At 39.2% G+C, this 12332-nt stretch overlaps 1 protein-coding gene across 1 annotated transcript in view; it reads left to right on the top strand.

Annotated features, from left to right (window-relative positions):
- Positions 1-1286: 1286 nt before the first annotated feature.
- LIX1 (limb and CNS expressed 1) overlaps positions 1287-12332 on the top strand; it is a 51400-nt gene continuing 40354 nt past the window's right edge. The window contains exon 1 of the mRNA XM_017507328.2: positions 1287-1663. Within this exon, the coding sequence (XP_017362817.1) occupies positions 1582-1663 (82 nt within the window). The 5' untranslated portion in view covers positions 1287-1581. The remainder of the gene's footprint in view (positions 1664-12332) is intronic.

Below are 12332 nucleotides of genomic sequence, written 5' to 3'. Positions count from 1 at the left end.
GGAGGTGTCAAGGCTGTAGTGAGCCCAGATCATGCCATTGCACTCCAGCCTGCCTGACAAAGTGAGACTCTATCTCCAAAAAAAAGGATATAACCAGGGACTAAATTATGCCTTGTATTTGAATTCAGGAGCCTTTCTCCTGAAAGCCAAGGTTTGTTGCTTCCCTCCCCCTACCCCCTAACCCTCCCAAATTAAGTCACTTCTGTTGGGCATGGGCAAGTAAAACCTGATGGACTGTCTTAGGGCTTGCCTGGGAACATTTGTTTCCCTGTTTACCCTTCAAAGTGGATCACTCCCAAGGTTGACTTTAATTAATTCTGATGTAATTCACTTCCTTTCATTTAATAATTATTAAAAATTTCAGGGCAGGGTACAGTGGCTTATGTCTGTAATCCAGCACTTTGGGAGCCAAATGTGGGATGATTGCTTAAGCCCGAGAGTTCGAGACCAGCCTGGGCAACATAGTGAGACCCCCATCTCTACTGAAAGTTTAAAAATTAGCCAGGCATGTTGGCATGTGCCTCGCAACTACTTGGGGGGCTAAGATGGGAAGACTGCCTGAGCCCAGGACTCAAGTCCCTCGCTTGAGTCAAGGCTGCAATTAGTTATCACACCACTGCACTCCAGCCTGGATGACAGTATGAGACTCCATTAAAAAGAAAAATAAAAGAAAGAAGCAGGACAAGCAAATACATATATCTTTTTAAAGACAGTTATTAAGAGATTTTTTAAAAATTGAGACAGGGTCTCCATTTGTCACCCAGGCTGGAGTGCAGTGGCACAATCTGGGTTCACTGTAGCCTTGAACTTTCAGGCTCAAGCCATCCTCCTACCTTAGCCTCCCAAGTAACTGGGACCACAAGCTTGCACCACCACACCCTGCTAATTTTTGTATTTTTTGTAGAGTTGACGTTTCGCCACATTGCCCAGGCTGGTCTTGAACTCCTGAACTCAAGCAATCTGCCCACCTCAACCTCCCAAAGTGCTGGAATTACAGGCATGAGAAACTGCACCCAGTCCCATAATCTTTATAGCACTCCTTTACCAAGGAAAAATTATGCTAAAAATTTAGATTTATACAGATAATACTGTGAACATATAGCTGGCAGTTCTGAGCTGGAAGCTCCTTTGTCATTCAGGGAATTTTCTGGAGAAATCACCTTCCTGATTCCAGTTCCTGGGGGCAGCACAATTGAAGCTGGAGGGCCAGAAGAAATACCCTAGTCAGAAAGCTGCACAGCATTCAGACGAAATCTAGTTGGAGAAGAAAGCCGTTTTCATAATTTAGTGAGCTTCCCCAGCTAGCCTGTAGGTGGGTGTGTTTAACAGAAGGAAGCAATGGGAACCCGCCTGTCAGCCAGCCTTTCGAGCTAATTAGCTCAGCATACAACAAAGATAAGTGAGCCTGGGAAGAGGCCCCCTGAGGGGTCTTTAGATTCTGGGAAATGTCTGATTGGCAGATGTTAAAAGGGATTCTTTGGTAATCCAGTGCATCAATGAGCTGCAGAAATTCAGCCCAGGACTGCAAGAATTCAGGCATGAGGACACTCTGTACAGGAGGTTCACACAGGCAGACCCAAGATGGACAGAACCTTGGAATCTCTCAGACACATCATTGCCCAAGTCTTGCCTCACAGAGATCCGGCTCTAGTCTTCAAAGACTGTAAGTACTGAAGGGGAAAAAGTTTTTTTGACTTTTTAGAAAATAGTCCTAAACATCTAGTCACATCCTATTTAAGTACGATTTCTCCTAAATCTCCGTAGTCGTATGCTGTGTTCTAAGCGATATTTTAACTTGTTCCTGATTTCAGTCAGAAGAATTTCATTTCACCTACAGGCATTAGGCACTGGGTTATTTTGTCAGTGGTACATCTTGCTAACTATTTAAAAGTCTCTTCTACAATCCAAGACCCGCCTGAGTCTTAATGAACTTTTTCTGATGCTTTTTAAGTAAAGCAAAGCTGAGTGGTACTGAGATTAAACCTAAAAATAACTTGGAAATAATACTAAAATATATCAATATTTGTTAACCTGCTTAATACTCCACAACACATATTAGTTCTATTAATTCAAGGATAGTGTTTGTCTGAAAATTTTTGTTGCAAACCAGAATTAACAATAAATCAGCACTGAGCTTTTAAATTTTGATGACCGATTATAATGCTTTAGTTAAAAGGCCAATAAAATGAGTTGCCTCCCAACTTCAGCAACACTCCCTGTGGGGACCCACCCCACCACCACCAATTTATACAGCATGGCAAAGTTATTTCAAAATCTTTTTAATGATTTAAAAATAATTCAATCAAGATTTCCAATTCTAGCAATACTATTAAGCCATTTGTCATATAACTTCGTTTCTGGAACCAATTTGATTTCCTGCTGCTGCAAAACAGACTGTCTTCATGTTGTATCTTATCTACAATGGGTTTCACATTACAAAGGGCTTCTGAAATAGAACTTTGCTATGGAACTGCCCAAAAGGTAAAATGCATATGGATTTTTTTTTTTAACTTCAATAGGCTGCAGCTTTCCTCTTTGTGAATCTAGTTATGTTTGCCTCCATCAAAACATCAATGGTTTGAATTTTTGCTTTCTGATTGCTAAATAATGTTCCTTTCCAGATGTCCTCTTAGCTTAGATTTCTCATATGTATGCTGAAGAAACAGGAATGTTAGGCAATTTAATTCTATAAATTTTTCCTCTTAGATGTTAAATTGTAACCAATCTGTCCTTTAAGGCATAAAGTGAAAGGCTTTTCTTTCTCTCTCTCTTTTTAAATATTGTCTTTAAGCATTTGCCAATAGCTATGTTAGATCTAATAAAAATCACTCTCTCCACTACTCTAGCCTGGAGTCTATTCAGGTTTGTTATGTTTTTTAAGCTAAAAGGGAAGGAAAGAATGTCTCTCTTGTACAATAGAACTGAATTCACTAGTGAGGGATAAAAGGGCTCTTGGGCTGCCCACGCTTTGGATAAGTTGTATAGGACCAGGGGTCTTATGCTGAGGGCTTAAATAGTGGAAGCAGTTAAAAAAACGTAGGGGGGAAATTTGTCACTGGCTCATTGAAAACTTAGTAAGTTCAAATCTGAAATTGTATGGCTCACTTTCCAGCTGAACTAAATTACAGCACTTGTTTACAGTTTAGAAGAGAAGATAGACTAGAAAAAAGATTACAATAATGCATAAGTTTCTGTCATCCAGGACTTTGCAGGGCCTATTTTACATGGGAGAACAAATAAGTGTCCTGTTTTATATATTTCATTCATTAACATAGAACCTAAATTTGACCAGAGAGCACTGCCTAGAATGGACTGCTACTCTGCAACTGCTTCCATGGCTTAGAAGATGTAAATATTAAACTGCCGATTCTCTCCCTTCTTTTCTAATCTTAAAAATGACTAACTGACAGTAAGCCAAATGGCACACTTCTGTACCAGGAGTTTTCCTAATATTAAAACATCCGACCACTTACCAATCTCATGAAATGAATAAGTGGGAATGGGCTTACTTTCTGGGACAGGACACCAAAAGTCTGTCTAGAGCCTATGCCATTGCCCTGGCAAGCTGTAGGTGATGCACATGCCAGAGTTTGGCATACGGACCCATTTTCTTTGGCATAGCCATAAGTTGCTGCCACCACACTCCTATTGGCAGCCTGTAAAAAGCTGCCACCAGCCTTGAATGGCAGGTTCTGAGCAGTTCCCTCCCCTCCTAGTCACTCCTGGCTCCTCCTCCACTCTAACCCGCTCCCAAGCTCTTTCTGCCAGAAGGAAAGAGCTGAGCACTTGAGCACATCACTGCCAATTCCTTAAGAAAAATTGCTACCTTACTTTCCTACAAGATGAAAGCTGATCCAATAATTTTTAAAACTCAGCCCAGCTGAACAAAAGAGCACACACACACACACACACACACTCCCCACTTAAATTTTTTCGAAATTTCCCTTCCATGAATGCAAACACAGTTTTTTTCTCTCTTCACTCTTTGGTCATACATAATGCAGGGAGTGTAAATGATCATGCAATTCATTTATTGCCCTCAGTTGGCTTTTGATTTGCTTAAAAACAAGTAATAGTAACTGAATTTTCTCTCAAGTTGGTTAGAAAAAGCACCCAGAGAGTTTTCTGGTCTAAAACAGATACACGTGGGAATAGTTACGTTCATTTAAAGAAATAAAATTCAAATGCTTTCTCAGACAAGGAAGCTCTTCAAATGGCATTTTGCAATACATTAAACCTGTCATTTTATTTTATACAAGGCATTCATCTGGCAATAGTTGTGATTTTTTTAAAATTTTCTCTCCTGGAAGGAAATAAATTCCATAACACTTTTTTTTTCTTTTCCCTATTTCACATTTTATATGAAAAATAATGGAAAGAGTTTTTAAATAGGGTGGACTCCCAGTTTGAAGTTTGTTCACCTGAGCTGACACTGGACTGTTCTTCCCTGCATAAATGTCTCTATTTTAAAACAAGTAGCACTGGAAGTCTCCATACTACCAGGCAGAATCTCTGCATACAAAGTATAGCTTGTCTTCATATTGCCTTCCATTCTTGGCTTTGTGCAATATCTAATTTCTTTTCATGTGTCATGCATCACAACCAAAGCTGAGCTATCCTAAAAGCAGCCACTGTCCACTCTTTTGAAGAAGTGTGTGAGCCTACCATTTGTTTGCCACCGTTTGACAATTCCTTGTGTGCCTTCTCAAAATAAATCATCATGTGACTTCAAGACAGCTATGCTTTCAGATCCTAATCTGAGTGTTAACTCTTCATATTACAAGAGCACAATACATTTATCTGCTGTCTTTTGGCTTTTCCTTCAACCATTTAATAGTAAGGCTAAGACGTCAAGTCCTCACCATGTGATAGGTGCTGTACTAGAAACATTTATTCTTCACAGTAAGCTAGTAATGTAGGTACTGTGTTGTAGGAGGTGAGGGAACTGAGGCACACAGAGGTTGAAATGACTTGCCCAATCACCTGAGGTTGGGAGTTCAAGACCAGCCTGACCAACATGGAGAAATCCCATCTCTACTAAAAATACAAAATTAGCCGGGCATGGTGGTACGTACCTGTAATCCCAGCTGCTCGGGAGGCTGAGGCAGGAGAATTGCTAGAACCTGGGGGGTGACAGTTGTGGTGAGCCAAGATTGTGCCATTGCACTCCAGCCTGGGTGACAGAGCGAGACTCTATCTCAGAAAACAAAAAAACAAAGCAAAGCAAAACAAAAACAAAAAATGACATGTCTAAGATCACACGGCTAGTATGTGATAGAGCCAGGAATCAAATTCTGTCTTCCAACTCCTCACCCTGAAACACTACAAGACGTTGCCTCTCAGAAGTGCTAGTTACCATATCATTACTGTTGTAATAGCAGTACAGGTTGAGTATGCCTTATCGGAAATGCTTGGGACCAGAAGTGTTGTAGATTTCAGATTATTTTTGAATTTTGGAATGAATTTTGGAATATACCTTAGCATCCCAAATCTGAAAATCTGAACTCTAAAATGCTCCGATGAACATTTCCTTGGAGTCATGTCAGTAATTAAATGTTCTGGATTTTGGAACATTTTGGATTTCAGGTTTTTGGATTTGGGATGCTCGACTTGTACCTGTTAGGAAAACAGAGGGGAGAAAAAGGAACTCTTCTGTGAGCATAGAGGGAGCCCATTAAATAATCGCATTTGAACAGAAGTGTGAGAAGGAAGTAGAGAGAGGAAGATAATTTTTGATGAGATAGAACAGCTTTTTCAAAGACAAATTGGGCAATACAAGAACCATGTGCCAGGGGAGGCAGAGACAGACTGAGGAAGCAGGTTGGGTCATGCTAACATGCAGGCAATAAGGAGACATTGGAGTTAACGGTGATCCTAAATCTGGAAGTTTATGGCTTTATGTTGCATTGGGGAAAAGTTTATATTGACATCGGTTGGATATACACTTCCTGATACCTAAGTTAGGAAGAACTGCAGCTTTTTCTTAACAAGAAACCATTTGCCAACGCAGGCAAGATGCAAGATTTGCGAATGTCAGAGAAACCACTTTCACTGACTGAAGGCCAAAATCAAGACAAACTTTCTCAAAAAGATTGTTTAAAAGCTATCTTAATTGTCACTGTAGCCATGAGAATGAGTTGGTTTCTGGCACTGACTTATGAAGTGACATGTAAGATTTCACTGATATTTTTCTCAAATTTTATAATGAAAAAGTAAGATGGATCCTTTACTAAGCATTGAAAATTGGAAGCAAATTTCTCACATATTTGAGGTGCATTAACTCTTCCATTTGGGAGAACATTTTTCTACATGAAAGGTTTTATTTATATCAGATAGGTAAATACTTTACTTCAAAGAGTACATTTTTTACCCTTTGGAAAAACTGGACCAGACTGCGGGGCTATTAAAAGCATCTTAGCAATCATGAATCTAACTATATGCAGCATGAGAAAGCAAGAATCCTCAGGACTCAAGTACTTTATCTACCCCATGCTTTTCAGTATAGTTATGTGAAATCAATAAATTTGATGATAAATTTAGTTTTCACATTTCCCTGAAAGGAGTGGAGTAGGATGTAAAGGCTGAAGATTCTTCTGCAGTAAAATCCCTATACATATTGCATTGCATTCCACCACCCCTGAAAAAAAATAGTTTTAAAACACAAAAAAACAGCCAAATAAAAATAAACCCTATCGTGCTTGCTAGCTTATTTTAAAACAATGAGTGCCTCTTAATTACAATAATTTGAACTCTGCTAATTTTGGCATCTAAACTATGGGTATCTGTTTGACTGAAGCCTATTCAAATGCTAATTGTACTTTATTTATTATAGGACCCAACTATTTTTATTTGAATTTATACTAAGGGAAAAATGTACATTTTAGTTCAGCTATCAATGGCATAAGAGCTGGTTCTTTTTCTTTTGTCAGTAAATATACATTTGACAGAGTTTAAAGTCAAATGTATAAAAGCCTCAACCCCAGAAGACAGGTTTTCAAAATGGAAAAAATAGGTAGCTTCTTGATCACTTAGTGGCCATATCTGTCCTAGTACATTTATTTCTCGTAGATAAGTAAGATTTAACAGACAAAATAAAGTATGATAGACATCTCTTCTGTGAAATCAAACCTGGGACCTCTTCACTGACTGCTCTCCCATCTCACCAGAGGTTTTTGGTGGTGGTGCTTGTTGTTTTTAACAGTTAAGATTTGTTAGTCTGAACTCAATTTTAACAACTTCTGAAAGTCATGTGTTAAGTTACAGCCCATAATAGGATACAGATGCATAAGGGTGAGTTTCTAACTTACGATCTTCTGTTTAAATGACACGGTTTTACTGATTATGTGCTACAGATTGATTTAAGAAATGTAAGGCAACTTTAGAAGCCTTTCATAAAAGAATCTTCTTTTTGTAATACATTTCATATTGACGTTTTAACTCCAAAGGCTCTCACCTCTTTTCCTCCATGCTCAAATGCCCATATAAGCTTAGTCTGTCAAGTTAGTTAAAACATTCCTATTTTAAAAGAAAAAGAAAAAAAAAAGAATCCTATTGAAAGATGAATATTGACAAAATAGACAATTATTACTCTCCCTATAGTTCTTTATAGTTCTTTTCCTCTGGTGTCCATGAAATGTTTGAATTATGGTTTTGCTTTTTTTTTTCCTCCTGCAATGATAATCAGTTGATCCCTATTTTGATCTCATCCCATTAAGCAGCTGTGAGAAACCATCATTTAGTCACTATTCCTTTGGCACTTACGGGCTGTACCAGTTAGTTTACATTTCTCTCACGTGGCTTTGTACTAAGTATTATGGCTTCACTGGGGTATTTTTGTCCACACCTAAGTTGTAAGTTCCAGGAGGTCAGAGCTGTACCTTGTACTTTTCTATAATTCTGAGGTACCTCCCACAGGGACACACACCTAGCAGGTGCACAATCAGACATTTTTGGATTGCCAATTGGTTTATTTTTTTTCCTCACACAAAGGGGGGAAGATTCACCCCATCATCAAGTGTTCTCCTTTATGATGAAATAAACTGTGCTGAGACCCTTTTAAGCCATTTATCCTCTGACTCCATTAACACAGGCTAATTACATGCAGGGTTAAGTTGATAGCCAGATGTTACAGAAGACAGCATGAAGGCAGACAGGGCTCTAAAGACAAACACAGCCACTCAGCTGGAGCTCTGCCTTGGATTGGCCCTATCGCACTCTCTCAGAATCATTCCATATGCCATGTTGGCACAATGGCTTAAATCGCCCATCCTTACATTCATCCACTAGATCTACACTCCAATGTGAGTCACGAAAGCCATGCATACACCATGTTTTTTAGAGCCAAACTCTGTGCTTTGTACATAGACCCTGATTAGATAGCTGTGGCAGGATCTTGAGCATTATTATAATGACTGTTTCTAGGGAAGGAAGATGCATTAAACAAAGCCATATTTGACCATTTTGACTAAGAAGACTTGATCAGCAAAGCAGCCAGAGTGACTGATCCTTTATTAGTTGTCTAAAATCATTGGTCCTCTAAAGTCCTTTTCTCTCTCTCTCTCTCTCTCTTTTTTTTTGAGACAAAGTCTCACTCACTCTGTCACCCAGGCTGGAGTGTAGTGGCACGATCTTGGCTCACTGCAACCTCTGCCTCCTGGGTTCAAGCTATTCTCATGCCTCAGCCTCCCAAGTAGCTGGGATCACAGGCACCTGCCACCACACTCAGCTAATTTTTGTATTTTTAGTAGAGACAGGGTTTCACCATGTTGGCCAGGATAGTCTCAAACTCCTGACCTCAGGTGATCCATCCACCTCAACCTCACAAAGTGCTGGGATTACAGCCGTGAACCACCTCCTGCTGGCCTGAAGTCTCTTTTAAATACAATGCAATGTCATTGCCCAGCAGAATGTGGGAAAGATAAGTAGTTTCTGATTGGATAAATAGGGTACATCAGGCTTCTATTTTATGCAGCTTTTGAGATTGGATGACATCATTTGACCCAATGTGTACATATAAACCACATTTATGTGAAATCAGGCATGCTGCTTGTGTGGTATACCTAATAACTTTTTACTTTAGTTTGTCTTTGTGATTTCTTCTTGCACTTTCATTAGTTTTTCCCCTCCCTGCTTAAAAAATTACCCTGTGCTTGCAAATATACATAAAATAAGTGTTATTTAAATTTTCCTCCAAAAGGTTTTACAGTTCATCAGTTTTAAATTCTAAAGGCGAAAATTCTAAACAAATTTAAATTCTAAACAAAAAGAATGATATCCCTTTTGCATATTTTGCAGAGTCTCTGGAGAGGTTAACTTTGTAAAACAACCTGAAGGATCATAATTTCCTCAGGAAAATGTTTGGGGTAGATGGTGGGAATGAAAGAAGAAAAAAAAAGCAAACAAAAGAAGAAACGCTACCAGCTTTCCAGCTGCTGAAGGAGTTAAGCTCTTGGCTTGGGAGCTTTACCAAAGGAAAGTCCCTCTGCTGGGAACAAAGCAAGACTCCAAGCTGTCTCAGTCCTGCTGTGTGCTGCAGCTACCTTTGAAAGAGTGTCTACACAAAAGAAAAGGGGTCCTGAGATTCCTACATATTGTACCCTGTGTGTCCACAAGATTCCCTTAGCCTGGCCAAAACTTGGCAAAGGCTGAGTATGGTTATAAACAACTAGACAGCAATTCTGTTTGTGAGTGTCCTGGAGTTCAGTTAAGTCTAGCACAAGACCCAAAGGCATCCCATTTTTCAACTCATTTTGATGAATGGTAAATCAGCATCATACCTTGAGTTTACCCCTTAAATTATTTGGGATTCCTTTTCCTGTTGCTCCTCAACAAAACTAGGAAATCATGTTGGTAAAAAAAAACAAGTTGTACTTGATTGAATTGCTAAAATATAAAATACTAACTCTATTTATTTTAAAATATTGCCTGCTAGGGATAATTTAAATAAAGGTTTTATTAAAATATTACATAACATAAATCCATCTATTTAGAGGCAGAGAATCAATTTAGAAATATGGCAGCTGGGCATGTGCCTTACACCTATAATCCCAGCACTTTGGGAGGCCGAGGCGGGTGGATCACCTGAGGACAGGGGTTCAACACCAGCCTGGCCAACATGGTGAAACCCCATCTCTACAAAAAATACAAAAATCAGCGGGGCATGGTGACAGGTGCCTGTGATCCTAGCTACTCAGGAAGCTGAGGCAGAAGAATCGCTTCAACCCAGGAGGCTGAGGCTACAGTGAACCGAGAAAGTGCCATTGTACGCCAGCCTAGGCAACAAAAGTGAAACTCCATCTCAAAAAAAAAAAGAAAAGAAATATGGTAATCATCTTGAAAGCCTCTTAATGATTTATCCTTAAATGGCAGCCTTTTCCAATTTGTCTTTAATTGTTTTTGAAAAGGGAAATTCTACCCAGCTAGAATTTTTCCTCATGTAAGTCTTAAAAAAATTTGTTCTTTTTTTCTATCAACTTTATAATGGATTTTTAAGATCCCTTTTTGTAGACAAATGACTGTCTTCTATGCAGGACTTTTGTCATATTGGGTAATCGGACTGAGCAATGAACTATATTGTTTCTACTTTGCTGAAGCGTACACTGTTATGAAAATTAATTTAAAATAAAATTAGCTCTTCATGGCAGTTTTTGCTAGAAGCAGGTCTATTGCCTTTATCATCCATTGGAAAGTGAAAAATTGGAACCCAAAAACCCACATTTTCAAATTTTGAGACATATAACATTTTATCCATTTATTTTCCGGCTATGAGGGAGTTCCGACTTTACCAGTGAATGTTATCAAAAAATCTTTCTCTTTTCTATCCCTGAACTCTGCACGTATCTTGGAAATAAATAGTACAATGTGTTCAATTAGAGGATCTTCAGATTGCAGACAACTTTTAGACTATTTAATGACTTAATTTCCAATCCGGGAAGAGTTAGTTTCAAAGATGTAATATGAAAACATATTCATGCCTTTTCTGTTCTTCCTTTACCTTTTCCAGTGACAAATAATAGCTAACACTCTATTACTTACTCTGTGTGAAGTTCTTTTCTGAGCATTTTCCATTTTAAGCCTTACAGCAACCCTCTGATGTAGACACTACGTTCCACAGATGAGGAACTGAGGCATGGAGTGGTTAGACATCTTGAAGTGATAGAAACAGGATTCAAACCCAGGCGGTCTGGCTTCAAAGAACAGGCTTTTAATGACTAAAGAAACCCCTGCCTGTTGATAAATGTGGAGAAACAAGATTCAGCGCATATTTTATTGTGTAATGAACTAATGCCTGTATTTAAAGACTTTTCTAAAACATAATCCTGTAATCCATAGAGCATTTAAACTCTCTACATCTCAAACTTTCCCTATGAAAGCATAGATCATCTATTCTAATTGGCATCCGCATTGTGTCCCATCTGTGAAAATAGAAATACAATTATTTATATATATATATCATAAGCCCTGAATGTTGAGTATGAAGCCCTCCGGGTGTCCAGTTACTGATGTCCTTCTCTGAAGAGGCTTCAAATCCTTCCAGGCTACAGAAGGAACATTCTTTTGTTTACTCATCTCCTACCCACTTCTAGTGATTTTTCTGCCCAGGCCCCTCTCAGAGAAATGCTCTACCTTGGGCTTACCCAGCTACGCAAGAGCAACCATACATTCTCTCTGGGGGTCCAGGCCCTTCCTCGTGGCTCTACCTCTTCATTGATGGAGCCAGCACAGCCAGCACAGTACCTTCAGCAAGGGCAAAGGACAAGGGACTCTGTTCCTATCCTTCTCTCCTGCTTGGGTAAAGCTGGAGCACCAGGGCAATGGGGTTCGTATCCCATTATTAAAAGAAGCTAAGTCCTCTCCCCCGTCTCTTGTCAAATCATATCCCTTCCTACTGGCATGCTTTCCTATTGCTTCCTTATATGGTTCCTCAGTGGGAGTATCATTATTTCTCTTACCCCTTTTGTCAAATGGCATCCTCACTACTTCAAGAGTGCAGTTTCTCCCACTTCCCCCACCTCTCCCTAAACCTCAATCCTCTGAGAAGGGCTCAGCTTAGGCCTTTCCCTACACAAATTTTTCCTGACCTTTTCAGCCCACATTCATCTCCTCTTCCCTTTGCTTTATTTAATCATTCTGTCATAAATTTTACATTTTACATGTCACTATAATATTATCTCTGTTCCACAATCTAGCACTCTCATATTTTGTTCACTAATTATATGATGAATATATTATTTTCCAGTCAGACTATAAATCTCTGTGGGCAGAAACCTGTCTTGGATCTTTCTATTACTTCATAGCGTCAAGGTCAGGGTCAGCACACAGACACGCCAATG

The sequence above is a fragment of the Cebus imitator genome, unplaced genomic scaffold (genome assembly GCF_001604975.1).
Source record: "Cebus imitator isolate Cc_AM_T3 unplaced genomic scaffold, Cebus_imitator-1.0 Scaffold372, whole genome shotgun sequence".
NCBI classification, from domain to species: Eukaryota; Metazoa; Chordata; class Mammalia; order Primates; family Cebidae; genus Cebus; species Cebus imitator.
This window is presented reverse-complemented; position numbering and strand designations above follow the sequence as displayed.